The 20113-nt window shown below is 45.0% G+C and overlaps 1 protein-coding gene across 4 annotated transcripts in view; it reads right to left on the reverse strand.

Annotated features, from left to right (window-relative positions):
- Positions 1-20113, reverse strand: part of GLT1D1 (glycosyltransferase 1 domain containing 1) — a 117213-nt gene that overhangs the window by 42840 nt on the left and 54260 nt on the right. For all 4 annotated transcript variants that reach the window (XM_010388769.2, XM_030939930.1, XM_030939929.1 and 1 more), the window contains 2 exons: positions 16169-16264; positions 15155-15204 (listed from right to left, as the gene is read on the reverse strand). In XM_010388769.2, the coding sequence (XP_010387071.2) occupies positions 15155-15204; positions 16169-16264 (146 nt within the window). The remainder of the gene's footprint in view (positions 1-15154; positions 15205-16168; positions 16265-20113) is intronic.

Genomic DNA, 20113 nt, shown 5'->3' on the forward strand with positions numbered 1-20113 from the left:
ACCTGTGAGCATTCACTGCCACCTTATTTTAAGGGGAAAGAAACTTTGTTGGTGTCATCTGAGAAGCCACTTAAAAACTGGAACGTAGGCTGGGTGCAGTGACTCACGCCTATAATCCCAGCACTTTGGGAGGCCGAGGCGGGTGGATCATGAGATCAGGAGATTGAAACTACCCTGGCCAACATGGTGAAACCCCGTCTCTACTAAAACACAAAAAATTAGCCGGGTGTGGTGGCGGGCGCCTGTAGCCCCAGCTACTCAGGAGGCTGAGGCAGGAGAATGGTGTGAACCTGGGAGCCGGAAGTTGCAGGGAGCCAAGATTGCCACCACTGCACTCCAGCCTGGGGGGCAGAGCGAGACTCCATCTCAAAAAAACAACAAACAAACAAACAAACAAACAAAATTGGAATCTAAAGTGATTCTGAGTGGGGCAGCAAGGACGGTTGCTGACGTGCTGTGTGGTCTGGTAGAAGTGGGGCAGTATGAGAGGTGGAGGACATACCTGACAGCGTCTTCCATGGCATATTGACTCTTAACTTGACTTGGTGCCAAATCAAATGAAACAAGCCCTCATACAAGCTGTTATTAACTGCCTTTAAAAATCTGTTCCATTTTTTTCCAGGTACTTAAAATACAAGTGCCAGTAAGTTAGTTCTTATGTATTTTGGGGAAAAAATTTTATTTTCCTTTTCTTCTGATATTTTAAAAATTCACTGAGCTTTCAAGATGAACCAAAGTTTCTTAAAAGAATTATAGTAAACACTTCATTCTTTATAAAACTTTTTATAGTGCCTTATTTGAATGTTAATCATATGTGCTTTCTAAAAATGTTGTGAACTACCAAACTTACGGATTATTGCTAGGCTATCAGGCATACATTAGTCTTTATCAGAAGAAAACGCAATTTCACAACCGCGGCTATTACTTTGCCCTTGGTCCTTCCCAGGGCCTGCTCCAGCCCACCTTCCTTCCTGCTGCCTGGTGTCTCAGTGGCTTCTGAATGACTGTGTTCTAAGAAATGATCTTAAAACAGTAAAAAAAAAAAAAAAAAAAAAAAAAGATTCATGTTAGCAAAAGCCTGAAATGAGGCTAAGTCTCCAGCGAATTACGTCGAATGGCAGCAGAGCCAGACTCAACAATTCAGAGGGAAAAAAGTAGTAGGAAATGGTACTATGAGCCCAGCTATTAAATAACAAAAATAGTAGTAAAAAAAAAAAAAAAAAAAAAAAAAAAACAGAGAGAGAGAGACCGGGCATGGTGGCTCAAGCCTGCAATCCCAGCACTTTGGGAGGCCGAGGAGGGGGGGATCACGTGATCAGGAGTTCGCGACCCACCTGCTGGCCAACATGGTGAAAGCCTGTCTCTACTAAAAACACAAAAATTGGCCAGGTGTAGTAACAAGTGCCTGTAATCCCAGCTACTCGGGAAGTTGAAGAATCACTTGAACCAGGGGCGGAGGTTGCAGTGAGCTGAGATTGCGGCATTGCACTCTAGCCTGGGTCTCAAAACTCTGTCTCAAAAAAGAGAAAGAAGAGAGAGAATGTTCCAAAGAATACATATAGGCTCTGGTTAGGAGCCTGTATGGTTACACCTGAGTGTGGCGAGTGAGACCCCTTCAGTCAACTTAAGGTCTTGAGACAGAGTTGTTTCCAGAAATGGGACAATTGGACAACAACCGAATTTTGCAGTGAAAGTGTTGCTTAAATGGTGCAGAAGGATTTTGTCATAAAATCATTCAGGCACAATAGGTTGGAATCCTTAGGAAGTCTATGACTAAAGGTCTGACCATCAAAATATTTTTTAACAGGATGACTTCTCAGAAACAGTTGGAAAGGCCAGGACCTGATCATCAGCTGATGAATGAGTAATCGTGACATGCCTGTCCATACAAAGGAGTGCCACTCAGCCATGACAAGGAAGTGCTGACTTAAGCCACAACAAGGGTGAGCTTGGGAAACATGATGCCACGTGAGTTACACCGGACAGAAAAGACCAGAGTGTATGATTCCATGTCTATGACATGGCCAGAGCAGCCAAATCATAGAGACAGAAAGTAGATTAGCGGTTACCCAGGGCTTGCTTAGGATCTAATTAGGGGTTATTGGGGTGAGGGGGAAATGGGGAGTGACTGCTTAGTGGATAGAGGGTATCCTTTTGGGGTGAGAAAAATATTCAGGAATGAGATAGGTGTGATGGTTGCACAACTTTGTGAATAGACTAAAGCCCACTGGCTTGTGCACTCTAAAATGGTGAATTTCGTGGCATGTGAATTCCACCTCAACTTTTTAAAGGCCGGGGCAGCCTTTGCATTAGTCACAACCTAACATCCTCCAGTCCCAACTTGACTCCTACTTTGCATCTGGAAGGAACAGGTCTTTGGGGCAGGGACTGTGTTCCGTCCTGTTGCATCCCTGAAGGCTAATAACACAATTGTTGAATTCACACAAAAATTAATGGCAACCTGTTCAAACTTATTGCTCCTCAAAGACAGGCCACAAATTTTTAAGCAAACTCGTAGTGGATAGTGGATATGTGGAGACCAGAAAGAGGCAGCACCAGACTGAGGGGACTCCGGATACAGAGGGCCAGGGTCAAGGCCCCCCAGACACCAAACTAGCCTCATGCACATTAACGGACCTCTCCGCGTGTCAGTTTGCTCATCTGTCCAGTGAGAACTCTAGAACCTTGGGATTGCTCGGAGGAGTAAATGACTTAGAAGATGTGAAGTGCGGAGCCTGTATTCACATTCAGGCCCACTCCAGGGGCTGAATTTGTAAAACTATGCTCTGCTGCCTCTCTGGTTGCTGTTAGAACTGTGCCTGGGACATAGTAACTGCTATACGTGTTGCAGAAGAAAAAAGTCAAATGTCAATGTCTTATTAGAAAAATACTGGAAGAAGGCCGGGCGCGGTGGCTCAAGCCTGTAATCCCAGCACTTTGGGAGGCCGAGACGGGTGGATCACGAGGTCAGGAGATCGAGACCATCCTGGCTAACACCGTGAAACCCCGTCTCTACTAAAAAATACAAAAAAAAAAAAACTAGCCAGGCGAGGTGGCGGGCGCCTGTAGTCCCAGCTACTCGGGAGGCTGAGGCAGGAGAATGGCGTAAACCCGGGAGGCGGAACTTGCAGTGAGCTGAGATCCGGCCACTGCACTCCAGCCCGGGAGACAGGGCGAGACTCCGTCTCAAAGAAAAAAAAAAAAAAGAAAGAAAAATACTGGAAGAAAATAACAATGAGAGCTACAGACAGCACCACCAATACAAAATAATCTATAAGCTTAATGTCACATATATATGTATATAGTACATAATATGTAATATATGTATTGTATGTATACACACATGTATATTATATGTATATGTGTACATATGCATATATACACATATATGTGTACATATATAATATATATATACATATTAGAAATGGGGTCTGATGGTTAGAATCTGTGTCCCCACCCAAATCTCCTGTTAAATTGTAACCCCCAGTGTTGGAGGTGGGGCCTGGTAGGAAGTGATTGGATCATGGGGGTGGTTTCTAACAATTTAGCATCATCCCCCAGTGTTGTCTCGTGATGGGGTTCTCGGGAGATCTGGCTGTTTAAAAGTGTGTGGCACCTCCAGCCTTGAGCTCTTCCTCCTGATCCAGACACGTAAGACACGCGCCTACTTCCCCTTCGCCTTCCGCTGTGATTGAAAGTTTCCTGAGGCATTCCCCGGCTGTGCTTCTTGTACAGCCTGAGGAACTTGAGCCAACTAAACCTATTCTCTTTATAAATTACCCAGTCTCAGGTAGTTCTTTATAGCAGTGTGAGAACTAATACAGGGTCTCACTATGTGGCCCAGGCTGGTCTCGAACTCCTGGGCTCAAGCGATCCTCCTGCCTTGGCCTCCCAAACTGCTGGGATTACAAGCATGAGCCACTGTACCCGGCCAAGCTTAATCTCAAATGTGTACTTTTTTTTTTTTTTTTTTTTTTTTTTTAGTAGAGACAGAGTTTCACCATATTGGCCAGGGTGGTCTCAAACTCCTGACCTTAAGTGATCCGCCCACCTTGGCCTCCCAAAGTGCTGGGATTATAGGTGTGAGCCACTGCACCCAGCCTCAAGTGTGTACTTTTTTGATTAACTACACATCTGAGATTAAGTGGCATTGCCACACTTCTGAACACTCCAGAATTGGGAAGTAGAGAGAAGCTCCCTGACTGCCTGAAAGGAACCCCTGTGTTCCCAAGGGCAGAAGCCACACTCCTCACCACCAGAAACCTCACCATGACACGACCTCGTCTTGTGCAACTTCGTCTTGTGCAATGATCTCATCTTGTGCAATGACCTGGCCTCAGGTAAGTTTGCTTACTGAGGTACTGAGAGGACCTTCCTAGGGTGCTGTTTCACCTTTTCCAGCCCACTCAGGACAAAGCTGCAGTATATAGTTACCATATCTGGCTCATCCAACAGCAAAGTCTTCAACAAAACAACCAACACCCATGCCTCTCCTGGTGTTATCGACAATGAATAGAAATTTAAAACACTGAAAAAAAATTCCTAAATGTATGCAAGTGTAACACAAAATTCTAAGCATTTATTGAAAGATACAGGCAGAGGGTCTAAACGTATTTTGCTAATGCCATGCCTGCAGTTTCTTCCCAGCTGCTACTCCTGATGAGCCAGGAGTGAAGGCATATTCAATTTCTGTTCTCATTTACACTTTACCAGTAGGCATTATGAATTACAAACCAAGTTGGTTTAAAGAATATGATGATATCCCAACAGTTTATAATACAAACTGAAATAATGCTGCTTTCCAGAAACTTTGTTTCCTTTCTTCTGGCAAGGAGCTGTTTCACGTGTTTATTAAATCCCAGCTCCTTCAGTTGACCAGAAAGCCTGAGATTTAACCCAAAGGATTGGTAATGTTAAGCTTGTTGACATCCCCGAGGTCACCAAGTCACTGAAAATTTGCTGTTAGCCTTCAGTAAATTTGGATGCATAAGAACATTTAAAAGAATTCCTAGAAATCTATTTCAAGAGAAAAATTCATAGCCATACACAATTTTTTTGTTTATTGCTGTTGTTGCTGTTAATAGTCTATACTTCTCGGCCACCTACTCTGTGCAGAACATATGCTGAGTCCTTCACATACATTAGCTTATTTCTTCCAACAGCCTGGTTATTATTACCTGCCTTTTACACATGAAGACATTGAAGCTCAGACAGTTCTATAACTTAACCAGGATCACACAGCTAGAAAGTTGCTGGGCCAGTACTCACAGTCAGGCTGACTCCTGGGGCTGAATTTGTAAAACTGTGCTCTGCTGCCTCTCTGGTTTCTGTTCAAAGTATTTCATCAGGTATAGTTCATAAGCTTTTGTAGATTATGGAAAGCCTACCTACTGATTAATTTACCCACTACACCCCATCCATGTCTGTATTAGTCTGTTCTCACACTGTTAATGAAGACATATCCAAGACTGCATAATTTACAAAGGAAAGAGGGTTTAATTGACTCACAGTTCCAATGGGCTGGGGAGGCCTCAGGAAACTTACAGTCATGATGGAAGGGGAAGCGAACACCTCTTTCTTCACATGGCAGCAACAAGGAGAAGTGCAGAGCCAAGGGGGGGAAAGCCCCTTATAAAACCATCAGATCTTGAGAACTTACTATCACAAGAACAGCATGAGGTAACCACCCCCACGATTCAATGACCTCCCGGGACACGTGGAGATTATGGGATTGCAATTCAAGATGAGATTTGGGTGCGGACACAGCCAAACCATATCGGTGTCTGTGTCCCTGCATTCTCTCTACCAGGAATGTCATCCTCTGTCCCCAAAACCTATTCATCCTCTGAGATGAAGGCAATGCCCCCTCTCTGAGACACTTTCCCATCACCCTGTCCAGATGTAACATCTCCACCCCACGCTATCATAACACCTACCACAGGGACCAACCTCTTTTGATACCTGCCCACATTCTCCTATCTCCATGTCCCTCCCAAGGCCATGCACAGGGCCCTGCGTACAGTTCTGTGCTCATAATATCTGCAAAAAGAATGATCTCCGGCTGACCCTACTTTTCCATTTCCCATTTCTGATGCCTTTTGCTCGAATTATCCTAAACAACTGAATTACTCTTTATCCACAATATCTTACCATGAAAAAGCACACAGTCCAATGAAAGCCTTTTTTGGGCTCTACATATTAATTTTCAAAATCACATTTTATGAGTATTTTTAGTTAGAAATTTCTCTTATTTTTAATGTTATTAGCATGCCTCTGCTCTCATGAATAACTATTTAGTGAAAAATAATTTATCAAGGAAAAAAATCAAATTGTATAAAACCACAAAAACACTTCATCTAAAACTTAACTGAAGGCCTAACAGCAACTTTCAAGTTGAAACTAAAAACTGCATTACATTTTTCTGGATTTACCTTCCACATCAGTTCACTTTCAAATTTCTTAGTGAAGCCACATGGAACAAAGTGCGAGATAAAGAAAAAAAAGAAGGGGGGATATTTGTATTTAATGAAAGCACATGTCATGAAATTTTAAAAGGCAAAAGCATTGCAAGCCACAATGATAATTCTCATTTCCTCCTTCCAAGCTTATTTATTTTCTAGAGCAAAATACATTGTTTCAACTCCTAGGCTTAAGGGAAATAATCTTTGATATAAGAAGTTATCGTGGAAAGTCATTAAGCTGTCATGCTCAAACCAAATGTTCATACCCTGCTCCTTATCAAAGAGCATCAGAAAATGCACCCACACAAGATCCCCTGCAAGCAGACACCATATGCTTCGTTGAAATGGTTGAGCTGAGAGATCAAAGAAGCTTTAATAGAAAACCAAAGCCACGCTCAAACCATCCTGCAGCTAAAACAGAATCTCCGCATATCAAAGCAGAAAAGAAACATCAAGCATGAAAATGTATTTTATTTAACACTCACAGGACACTGCCTAGGAACGAGGCGCTATTCCAGGCACTGTCTAAGTCTTCACTCGTCGACTCCCCGCTGCAAACTGTGAGGCAGGTAGTATTAGCTCAGTCATCCCCATTTTACAGATGGGGAAACTGAGGGATGGACTGTGCACCCAGGTAGCTGGATCCAGGGTCCATGACATGTGTGTGACCACTCTACTACACAGCCATGTGGCTGTGGTCTAGGAGTGTTAACTAACTTGCCAGCGGTTAGCACTGAATGATCGCATGAATTTCATATGAGACTACGACTCATCTTTTTAAAAAGTTCTTGCTAAGAATTAACGCAAAAATAAACATGTGTGTGGCATCTGAAAACTAAAACAGTGCTAGGCATGATGGCATGAGCCTGCGGTCCCAGTGACTTGGGAGGCTAAGGTGGAAGGGTTGCTTGAGACCAGGACTTCCAGATCAGCCTGAGAAACATAGAGAGATCCCATCTCTACAAATAAATACGTAAACAAACAAATATACTTTAAAAATGCAGCCTCAGCGACATTTTAGGCAATCTAAGAACATCTCTACTACTTTTTTTTTTTGTGAGAGTCACTCGGTCACCCAGGCTTTCTTTGAATATCATCTATCTGCTTTTTAATTTGCATTTTCTACTCTACCAGCGTTTTATAAAATGGTAGAGTAGCCCGGCGCAGTGGCTCATGTATGTAATCCTTTTGGAAGGCTGAGGAGGGCGGATCGTTTGAGGTCAGGTGTTCGAGACCAGCCTGGCCAACATGGTGAAAACCCATCTCTACTAAAATCTCCAAATTCGCTGGGTGTGCTGGCACATGCCTGTAATCCCAGCTACTCAGGAGGGTGAGGCAGGAGAATGGCATGAACTCGGGAGGTGGAACTTGCAGTGAGCCGAGATTGCACCACTGCACTCTAGCCTGGGTGACAGAGCAAGACCCTGTCTCAAAAAAAAAAAAAAAAAAAAAAAAATTAGCCAGGTATGGTGGCACGTGTCTATAATTCCAGATGCTCAGAAGAAGAATTGCTTGAACCCAGGGGGTGGAGGTTGCAGTGAGCCAAGATCGTGCCACGTCACTCCAGCCTGGGCAACAGAGCAACAATCTTAAAAAAAAAAAAAAAAAAAAAAAAAAAAATGTCTCTTTGAAGACACAGTAAGTCAATGCAATTTTGTACTAAGTGGCACCGAACGTGACCTGGAAAAACTCCAGCCCTCCAAAGTGTCTAGCTGATACCTAAACAGTGTGTTCATTGAGCTTTGCAGTTAACAGAGAAAGAAATGGGCCAAAGCAGAGTGCGTTCCCGTTGGATGTCACAAATAGTGGTGAGATTTAGGGCGTTAAATCTAATGTATGCCATAGTTTTTCCAATAAGAATTTTAATGTGTCCCAAGACTTGACCTCTCACCCACTTCTCAGATCCACCTCCCAGTCTTCAGAATGTACACTAGTCACACTGCAGGCAACAGTCAACTTGAAGCATGAAATCGTCTTAGTCCCCTCCTAGTTCTGTATTCAGAAATGATGTTAAATTGAATGCTTGCCTCTAAAAATTAACCAATGTTTGGAAATGTTCTAATCATGACGGAAGATGGGGAGTTTCAGCTGAGTACTCAGGAGAAGCATATCTGAGAGGGTGGCATCTGAGCCAGACTGAGGTCTGCAGAGAGAGAATTGCACCCCAAGGAAGCAGCAAGTGCACTGGCCCTAACCAGAGAATACCTTTGGCAGGTCCAACACACCCACAGACTCACACACAGACCCTCCACCCGGGGTCACCCAAGTCACAGCTTTTCAAACTACACCCTAGGTAGCAAATTATAAAATCAATTTTGGGGTAAAATAAAAACAAGCATTTCTCAAAATGGCATAGAATAGAATAGCATATCATCACAAAGAGCAGCCCGGAACAGTTTTTTAAAAATCAGAATGCATGAACTGCGTGAAGTAAAAGAAAGCGTATTGTTTAATAGAGCTTGTTTCTGACGTGCACATGTGTGTGGGTGTGTGCGCGTGTGGCGGGTTACTGTGTAAAATGCGTGCGGGGAATCGGCTCCGCCTGCGCACGGGCACTGCCTGCGTATACCCACATCGCTTCCCCACTCTGTGTTCAGTGATGTCGGCTGAGGAACTGGAAACTGGCCTTGGTAACGCATTGACACCATGGACACTGAGAAACAGGGCTTTTAGGAAACAGGGCTCCCCCACTTTCTAAAAGCTGTCTCTCCCAGAGAGGAGTGGCACCCTGCTTACAGTTAAAAACAAACAACACGTGAAGACACCAGCCTATCTGCAGCATGGGAGGCACTGAAACACGTGCCCAGAGGCACCCAGTCTGGGAGGCACCCAGTCTGGGAGGCTTCAGTGGGACAGAGGGAACCAAGAAGTAAACAAGTTATTGGATGGGGCTTGTAATTTGTTAGATTCAGTGCGGCCTTAGAAATGTAGAAACTCAAATTATTTCATCCACTGAAATGACGTCAAGGTTTTTGTGGTGGTGGCTGTTGTTTTCCCCTTAGATTTGAAAGACCTTCGACAAGGCAGAGATCTTAAAGTAGGGTCGTACCCAGAGCCTTTGCTTCTGCTAAAGGCCCACCGAGGCTGGCAAGACCGGCGGCCTCACTGTAAACCACAACTGGAGGTGGAGGCCTCAGTTTCAGCAAAGCGCAGGACAGCTCGGGGCTACGTGTAAACAGGCACAAACCTGGCGCGTATGACCTGTCTGCTTAAGCAACAAATCCATAACCAAAGGGTGCACTTTTCCCTTTCCTAGGACTGCTTTAATTATAGATAGCAAAGTGCCTCATGAAACAGGTGCTTTAGAATTCTTAATAATTTATGGCAATGAATTAAAAAAACTCTCAGACCACCGTCCTTCCCACCCGGGTCTCGGACACTCTGCTGCAGTGCTGCCTCTCCTAGCTACCCTTTCCTCTCACTACTTTGTGTTCTCTGCTCCACCCAAGCCAACGAACATGCTGGGCTGGACGTGCAGCTCCAGATGGGGACATGGAGATTTCAGGGACGGCGATCTAGTTGGGGTGTGGGCTCCAGGGGACTCATCTGGGACCTGGACTTGCCTACCACGTATCTTGTCATCAGATATGTTACAGATGTGTTAGACTAGCTTGGAAATGGAGGGGGGGCCTCTGGAAACCATGGCGGAGCTAAAGCTTCCCCAGACAGGGCTTTCCATCACCGACAGGAGCCGGCAGCACCTTCAGCCAGCCCCATGCCCCCGACTGTTCCCTAATCCTGGAAAGTCAAGTCCCTGTCAACTCCTCAACAGGCAAAGCCATGGCAATCCTTGCTCAAAACCATTTTGCAATGACCTCCTTCCAGAATTAAGAAAGGAAAGAAAATACAGAGATGCGTTTTGTAGGACACACAAGGCCAACAGGGGGTGTGTGTGTGTATGTGTGTGCACGTGCACATATGCTCACATGCACACAGTGTTTATTAGTTCCCAGCCCTTAAAAATAAAGGCATTTCACTGGCGTTATTTTTAATAAAAACACACACACATTCACCCCTCAAATAAAAAGAGGAAGCCTCTGGACTTGTGGCTTGTCCTGCAGAATCAGCTCCCAGCCCTGCAGGGACAAGATTCCTAACAGCCACTTTAGGAGGGAAGACAAACACTTTTTACACTCACTGTGCTTTCAAAAGCAGGCAAACCAAAGTTAGAGGGGAGGTGCCGTGTTCCATAAAGAAGTGGTAGAAAGGGACCAGGCACGGTGGCTCACACCTGTAATCCCAGCACTTTGGGAGGCCGAGGCAGGCGGATCACTGTAGGTCAGGAGTTCGAGACCAGCCTGGCCAACATGGTGAAACCCCACCTCAACTAAAAATACAAAATTTGCTGAGCGTGGTGGTGGGCACTTGTAATCCCAACTACTCGGGAGGCTCAGACAGGAGACTTGCTTGAACCCAGGAGGTGGAGGTTGCAATGAGCCGAGATTGCACCACTGTACTCCAGCCTGGGTGGCAGAGTGAGACTCCGTCTCAAAAAAAAAAAAGGGGGGGGGGACTTGGCGCAGTGGCTCAGGCCTGTAATCCCAGCACTTTGGGAAGCCAAGGTGGGCGGATCACAAGGTCAGGAGATTGAGACCATCCTGGCCAACATGGTGAAACCCCGACTCTACTAAAAATACAAAAAATTAGCCAGGCGTGGTAGCACATGCCTGTAGTCCCAGCTACTAAGGAGTCTGAGGCAGAAGAATCGCTCGAACCCAGGAGGTGGAGGTTGCTGTGAGCTGAGATCATGCAATTGCACTCCAGCCTGGGCGGCAGAGCAAGACTCCGTCTCATTGAAAAAAAAAAAAAAAAGGTGGTAGAAGAGACATATTTCCTCCGGGAAGTGAAAAACATTTCTGATTGCTTCATATGAAAACAACAGCAGCAACGATGGCGTCTCTCCTAAAAGACTATTACTTAAGAAGTCATTAAGAAACAGAGTACCTGCTCCCTCATCAGCAGGCAGCCAAGTTAAAGAGGAAAGACCAACGCAGGCAGCGTCCTTTGTTCCAGCAGCTCTCTCTTCTCCTGCCTCTGCAATCAGCTTACATGTGCCCCGAGTCTTTTTTTTTTTATAGATATATAAATATTATTATTTTTTATTATACTTTATGTTCTAGGGTACATGTGCACAATGAGCCTTTACTTCTCTGGAAGAGGGCTCTGTCACATACCCAGTGCTGTGTACCCCTGCATTTGCCCCCCATACCAGCTTCCTGGAAAGGAAATGTGATCCAGAAAAAGCCAGACGTTGTGACCAGATGATGGTCAGTTCAGTGTTTGGATGTTCTTCTCCAGCAGGGGTTCGTTTTAAGTATTTCCAGCCCACACGCTAATACCGTACAGAACTCTCCCAAACTTTGGCTAGTCGCATGCACTTTCATAGTTTGTCCTATCTACATGCACTGCTGCTTATTTAATACTTTCTGTGAAGTCAACTTATTTTGAAAGGAAATTTTCATCATTGGAAAGCCGGTATCAAGCATTATAAACGGGATGTGATCATCAGAATGAAAACAATGAAAAAGAAAACCACGTTATTCAATGCCTGCTAGATACTGTTGTTGCCCGCCCATGGCTCCGCGTCTGAGGCCTTCTCTCTTGATTAGCCAGAATTTTAGCATCAAACTAGAAGTTTTTGTTTCAGTGCTCTTCAAACAGAAAAATGAAACGAGAATTTTTAAAGGTAATAATGATAACCGCACCTCTATGGGACTTAACATGAATGAGCGCACTGGAAATTATCTTGTTACTACTACAATGCTAGCACTTAACGTGTGTGTGTGTGTGTGCACGTGCACGCACATATGTGTGTATGTGTATATGTGGGTATATGTTAACGAACTGCCACATTTAAGCGTAATTTATCTTCCATATGGTATTCAATGTGGCCACACAGATTCTAGCCCTTGGTGTTTTTATTTGCTGTTTGTGTTGAAATGGACTCTTGCTCTGTCACCCAGGCTGCAGTGCAGTGGTGCAATCTCGGCTCACTGCAACCTCTGCTTCCCAGGTTCAAGTGATTCTCATGCCTCAGCCTCCCGAGGAGCTGGGATTACAGGGGCAGGCCACCACGCCTGGCTAATTTTTGTATTTTTAATTTTTGTACTTTTAGTAGAGATGGGGCTTCATCATGTTGGCCAGGCTGGTGTCAAACTCCTGACCTCAGGTGATCAGCCTCTCTTGGCATTCCAAAGTGCTGGGATTACAGGCCTGAGCCACCACACCTGGCCTAGCCCTTGACATTTTTAATTCCTTATGTGGCCCTTTCTAGGTAAATATTTCCAAAAGCCTTTGAAAATAATGAGAAAAGCTTGTAACGCCATGTTATGCTTTTATGGGTCCCTAGGGAACTAGAAAAGACTATATAAAGAAAAACCACAGAACAGACAAGGCTCCTGGCAGCTGTGTAGCGTTCCCTTCACTCGGATTTTCAGGGACACTGCTGCTTTAGGGACCAGAAACAGAACCCCCCTCCCCCCGAAGAAACGGAGTTGTCACTGCCAGTGGTACACCCCATCTGACTGGAAACGCTAAGTGTGTCTTGCTTTTCAAACTGCCTGGAGTCATGCAAGCTCTTTCTCATGAGATGACCAGCGCAGCCACACAGACTTTTATTTAACACTGCAGACCAGGCAGCTGTCTTAGTCCATGGGAGCTGCTATTGCAAAATACCATAAAGCAGAGGCTGACAAACAACAGAAACATCGAGGTGCGGGAAAGATGGGTGTCTGCGAGGCCTGCTTCCCATCCAGATGCTTGCTGTGTCCTCGCTTGGTGGAAGGGGTGAGGCAGCTCTCTGGGGCCTCCCTAATGGGCACGAATCTGCCCTCATGCCTGAATCACCCCCAAAGGCCCCACCTCCTAATACCCTCACACTGGGGAATAGGTTTCAACACAGGAATTTGGAGGGATGCACACACTCAGGCCACAGCAGGAACCCTGGAACAGAAACCCCACAAAGAGGCCAGGTGCGGTGGCTCATGCCTGGAATCCCAGCACTTTGGGAGGCCAAAGCGGGTGGATTGCCTGAGCTCAGGAGTTCGAGACCAGCCTGGCCAACATGGTCCCTACTCAAAATACAAAAATTGGCAGGTGTGGTGGCGGGCGCCTGTAATCCCAGCTACTAGGAAGACTGAGGCTGGAGAATCACATGAACCCAGGAGGCAGAGGTTGCAGTAAGCCGAGATCACGCCATTGTCAGCCTGGGTGACAGGAGCAAAACCCCGTCTCAAAAAAAAAAAATTAAAAAAAAAAAGAAACCCCACAAAGACATGGAGCTGTCACTGGCAGCGGCTCACCCTGTCTGGCTGGAAAACTAGGCGTATTCTGTTTTCCAAACCACCTGGAGTAAAGACGAGATTCATTTTCATGAGATGACCAGCGCAGCCACAGATTCTGTAAATCCTAAGTGCTTGGGACTTCTGTTAGGACCGACGTGGAACACAGCACGCGTTGGATCCTGATCTGGTGAGGCATGAGTGACTATCCCGGAGTCCCCGCAGAATGGGAGGTGGCGTCTGCAAGCGGCTCCTGGGGGCTCCATTCCTCCGTCACAGCCACCATGGTCGGGTAACAATGTCTCCCATCCCAGCATGTTTCTCGGATTTACAGATACTCATTTTCCACACAACAAGACTCCCAAAGGTGTCACCTGCCATCTGATGCTAGGTGGAAGGAATGGCACCAAGTTTGTCGAGCAATTTAAGGAAATTTCAAAGATAATTTGGATCACATATAATATTTGTCTTATGCAGCAAATTAAACTAATTTTCACTTTATATAACTTTAATTTTCTTTTTATAGGACTCCTATGTATTTCTTTTCTTCTTTTCTTTTGAGACAGAGTCTTGCTCTGTCGCCCAGGCTGGAGTACAGTGGTGCGATCTTAGCTCACTGCAGCTTCCACCTCCCAGGTTCAAGTGATTCTCCTGCCTCAGCCTCCTGAGTAGCTGGGTTACAGGCACCCACCACCATGCCCGGCTAAATGTATTTTTAGTAGCGACAGGGGTTTCACCACGTTGTCCAGGCTGATCTCAAACTCCTGCCCTCAGGTGATCCACCGGCCTCAGCCTCCCAAAGTTGCTGGGATTACAAGCATGAGCCAGTGCACCCGGCCAGACTCCTCTGTATTTCCATACAAGTTATTAGTTATCCTTTGTAGCAATAAATTAGTCGTAAAGATTCATTGTCGTTGTAATGATCTGTAACCTTGGCCTACTTTTCATTTTTAAGAGGCAAACTGACTTCATTTACTTCAAAAGAGGAAAACCCACTTGGTAAGAAGAGTGATGGAGGCCAGACGTGGTGGCTCACACGTGTAATACCAGCATTTTGGGAAGATGAGGCAGGCAGATCATGAGGTCAGGAAATCAAGACCATCCTGGCTAACACGGTGAAACCCTGTCTCTACTAAAAACACAAAAAGTTAGCCAGGTGTGGTGGCGGGCACCTGTAGTCCCAGCTAGTCGGGAGGCTGAGGCAGGAGAATGGCGTGAACCCGGGAGATGGAGCTTGCCGTAAACCTAGATCGCGCCACTACACTCCAGCCCAGGCAACAGAGTGAGACTTTGCCTCAAAAAAAAAAAAAAAAAAAAAAAAGAAGAAGAGCAATGTAAACTAATTGTAGAAAACACATGAAAAATACAAAGAGGAAAACAGATGAGATAAATGTTTACTGCACATCAACTTACTTCAGGGCCTGCAATCACCAGGTACACACTGGGCTCCTCCTGATGCCATTCTTGGGAAGAAAAAAGAAGACAAAACGAACACTTAAAATGGTTTTACGTCACAGTTGCAAGCACAATTAACTTCAATATAAATTTCTCAATAATATAAATTAGTTCATGTCCTTTGGCTTTCATTCATAGTATTAGTCAATTTAAATTACATTTCTTTAGAATTTCTGTATTTGACATTTTATGATTTTAAGTAGAATTTTTTTCTACAGTATTATCCATTGTCCAGATTTCGAATTTACTGAATAACTAGGACTACTCTCCAATATCACCATAATTCAATGCGGCTTTGGAATATACCAAAGACTATATAGATTACCTTAAACAATAAACAAAACTCCAAATGCATCACACAAATCGGCATGTGTGAAATATTTTCAGGTAAAATTCTTTTAGTCTTTTTTTTTTTTTTTTTTTTTGAGACGGAGTCTCGCTCTGTTGCCCAGGCTGGAGTGCAGTGGCCGGATCTCAGCTCACTGCAAGCTCCGCCTCCCGGGTTTATGCCATTCTCCTGCCTCAGCCTCCCGAGTAGCTGGGACTACAGGCGCCCGCCACCTCGCCCGGCTAGTTTTTTGTATTTTTTAGTAGAGACGGGGTTTCACGGTGTTAGCCAGGATGGTCTCGATCTCCTGACCTCGTGATCCACCCATCTCGGCCTCCCAAAGTGCTGGGATTACAGGCTTGAGCCACCGCGCCCGGCCTAGTCTTATAATTATTTGCTATTGTTATGAATTTCTCAGAACCTGAGGGCACAGGACAGTGGAAAACTAAACGGAAATTCCTCCAAAGAGCTGCTGATCCCATACATTATTTTTCTGTCCTTTTCCAAAGTAACAATCTAGAAACAGTTCTGCTCATGTGCAAAGAATGAGGAAAGAAAACCCAGTGCCCTGAAGACGGAAATGCTGAGATGGGCGCCCACACGGAATTCTATACACAGTGGAGGAAGGTAGCCAGCAAACACACCTGTAAATGCATCCACCAGATAGAGAGGATCCTTAACTTGTCGAAGTCCACATATCAGAAGAAATATGTGCAAATTATCAGCACTTTGGTTAATCTCTGTAAGAGAAGAGTTCAGAATGTTTTCAGTGGGGAGGGCTCTGGATGCTGTAGCAGCCATGATATCATGGATGCACTCAGAAGTAGAGGCCTCTGACTTCGAGGCCAGCTGCTCCTACTCTTTTATTTTTGGAGACAGAGTCTTGCCCTGTCGTCCAGGCTGAGTGCAGTGGCGCAATCTCAGCTCGGCTCACTGCAACCTCCTCCTCCTCCTGGGTTCAAGTGATTCTCCTTGCCTTAGCCTCCTGAGTAGCTGGGATTACAGGCCTCCGCCACCACACCCAGTTAATTTTTGTATTTGTAGTAGAGATGGGGTTTTACCATTTTGGCCTGGCTGGTCTTGAACTCCTGACCTCAAGTGATCCTGGTGAACCCCCATGCCCGGCCAAAAAGCCTCATTCTTAAGAATGAGAACAGAGGTTGTGGGGTCAGATTAGAGGGTACTGGTGTGAACGGGGCAGCGGGGAGAGTGGGAAACACGAAGTCTTCCCCGGCCCAGGCTTGGAAATCACATATCGCCACTGCCACTGACTCTATTGGCCATCGGAAGTCCCAGGCCAGCCAGGGTCTTGGGGTACAGAGATCCGTTCCACTTCTGGTGGGAAGGGCTGCAAAGACTGTGGCCATCCACCACAAGCAGCCTTAGTGACAGATCCCCACCTGGGAAACAATGCTGCTTCTTTCTTTTGTCATATATAAACATATTTTTTTATTTTTATTTTTTACTTTTTCCATATTTATTGAGTTATGATTGACAAAAATTATATGTATGTGAGGTGTACAATGTGATGGTTTGATATCTGTATACATTTTCTTTTTATACCTATGGAGATGTGTTTGTTTATTTTTTCTTGAACTTTTATTTTAAGTTCTGGGTACATGTGCAGGATGTGCATGTTTATTACATAGGTTAACAATGTGCCATGGTGGTTTGCTACACAGATTATCCAATCACTTAGGTGTTAAGCCCAAACATCCATTAGCTATTCTTCCTGATGGTTTCCCTCCTGCCACCCCCAATCCTCCAACAGGCCCTGGCGTGTCCTTCCCCCATGTGTCCATGTGTTCTTATCATTAAGCTACCATTTATAAGTGAGAACATGCAGTGTTTCAGTTTTCTCTGCGTTAGTTTGCTGAGGATAATGGCTTCCAACTCCATCCATGTCCCTGCAAAGGACACGATCTCGTTCCTTTTTATGGCTGCATAGTATTCCATGATGTATACGTACCACATTTTCTTGATCCAGTCTATCATTGATGGGCATTTGGGTCGATTCCAGGACATGCATTCATTTAGGCGTGTGGATCTCTCTATGCATATATGAGTTCATGAGGACATTAATATATAAACCATTTTTCTAGTTTTATCAAGACATTAAACCTCCTATCCGGAATTGTATCTAAATCTCTTCTAGAATGTCTGGCTCCTATTTCAGTCATAGTTCAGTCAGTTCCCCCTTGCCTCATCCTTTTTCTTTGCAGCAGAGTGAAGTTGCATTTTACAGCCTGAGCTCAGCTCCATTTTCCCCACCAGAAATAATTAGTTTACAGCAAGGAAATTAATATAAAAGTAAGAGTAGGGGTGGGACGTGGTGGCTCACGCCTGTAACCCCAGCACTCTGGGAGCCCAAGGTGGGCAGATCACCTGAGGTCAAGTCTCACTCTGTCAACTAGGCTGGAGTGCAGTAGCACCATCTTGGCTCAATGCAACCTCCACCTCCCCGGTTCAAGCAATTCTCATCCCTCAGCCTCCCAAGTAGCTGGGATTACAGGCACATACCACCATGCCCAGCTAATTTGTGTATTTTTAGTACAGATGGGGTTTCGCCATGTTGGTCAGGCTGATCTCCAACTCCTGACCTCAAGTGATCCACCAAACTTGGCCTCCCAAAGTGTTAGGATTACAAGCATGAGCCACTGCTCCAGGCCAAGAATGAGGCTTTAGTCTGGAGACTCCCGGCTGCATGAGGCCCTGAACACATTATGAGCTCATGCATGACCCAGTGAGGGTTCAGCCCTCTGTAAAAGTCCAGGTGAGCCCAGCAGACACACATGAAGCAGAACATCAGGAGAAATGCAGGGGTGCTGCTTTCAGCTGGTACATCTTTTTTTTTTTTTAATGAGAAAATATGTTTAATTTTGTAATAAAAGTTTCTGAAAAAGAGGTGTAAATTTAGACACATTTGCTTCACAGTCCAAATTTCCTATATTGCACCTGCTCTCTAAAGTGAGGGATCCTGGCCAGGCGCAGTGGCTCGTGCCTGTAATCCCAACCTTGTGGGAGGCCGGGCGGGTGGATCACCTGAGGTCAGGAGTTCGAGACCAGCCTGACCAATGTGGCGAAACCCTGTCTCTACTAAAAATACAAAAATTAGCCAGGTGTGGTGTCGCGCACCTGTAATCCCAGCTACTGGGGAGGCTGAGGCAGAATTGCTCGAACCCAGGAGGCGGAGGTTCCAGCGAGTGGAGGTGGTGCCACTGCACTCCCAGCCTGGGTGACACTCCATCTCAAGAAAAAAAAAAAAAAAAAAAAAGAAAAGAAAAGAAAAGTGAGGGATCCAGACCAAGACATCTGCAGATAGAGGAAAAAGCTAAGCCTTATTAGCAAAGGACTTTGGAGGCATTAGAAGATCCATACCCCCCACCACAGAACAAATGGGAGCAGGTGGTACATCCTGAGGTGGCTTATTACAGCTCAGTACATGACGCATGCAATAGAAATTGCTAATACATTTAACACAAGCAGACCTAAAACTTCAGCATTTATAACCTGTATAATTGGCCATAAAATCATGCAGGTTCAAGGTTTTTTTCCCAGGACAGGCATTTGTCCATTATTTAATTCAAACACTTTCATTTTCTATATGCTATTCCAAATCCTGAACAGGAATACAACTAGTGTGAATATAATGGCTTATGGCGACACCAATACAATCACAAGAGCTTCAAAAAATTCATACGTAACTAGAGAAAATCTTTACCTAAATGTTAAGGTCGAGATGTTGCTCTTAGAAAAGCCTTGGAAAATGGTCACAGCCTCTGAATAAGCCGCTGACAATCTGCATTGCCAATTTTCATTGAAATATGTTGAGTTTTTAATATTTCCTTAAGACCCTTTTTTTTCTTTTTTTTGAGATGGAGTCTCAGCCCATAGCCCAGGCTGGAGTGCAGTGGTGCGTTGCAACCTCTGCCTCCTGGGTTCAAGCCATTCTCCTGCCTCAGCTTCCCGAGCTGAGACTACAGGCACAGGTCACCATGCCCGGCTCCTTTTGGTATTTTTGGGAGAGACGAGGTTTCACCATGTTGTCCAGGCTGGGCTCGAACTCCTGACCTCAGGTGATCTACTGGCCTCATCCTCCCAAAGCACTGGGATTACAGGCATGAACCACCACACCTGGACCTTTCCTTAATATTCTAAGTATCCTCAAGCTAACTTTAGGAATGCAAACCTTAGTGAGTCCTTGTTTGACCAAAAGTCTAAGCTACATGCTACATGCAGAATTTTGAACTGGAGGGCAGAAGAATTTGAGGTTAGGCATTTGAATATGAGGTCAAGAGTCAAGCTATTCATTTTAATACATGATTTTTAAAAATGGAGAAAACTTTTCAAGATTGTGATGTCAGGAAGGAGAAACAGTCTGAGCCTACACTGCTAGGCAAGAGCCACTAACGAAGGCTAAAATTTGCAAGTGAAAGTTTGATGAGGATAGAGATTAAGAGCACCCTCTCAAAAATTACTTATTAATTACAAAGGAAATATAATGCCAGTACAGTACACGGAGAAACCAGGGGATAGCAGCTTAACTAAGGGAGGAAGCCTTAGCTCAGCACACATGGCTGGTGTATACA

The sequence above is a fragment of the Rhinopithecus roxellana genome, chromosome 10, assembly GCF_007565055.1.
Source record: "Rhinopithecus roxellana isolate Shanxi Qingling chromosome 10, ASM756505v1, whole genome shotgun sequence".
NCBI lineage: Eukaryota > Metazoa > Chordata > Mammalia > Primates > Cercopithecidae > Rhinopithecus > Rhinopithecus roxellana.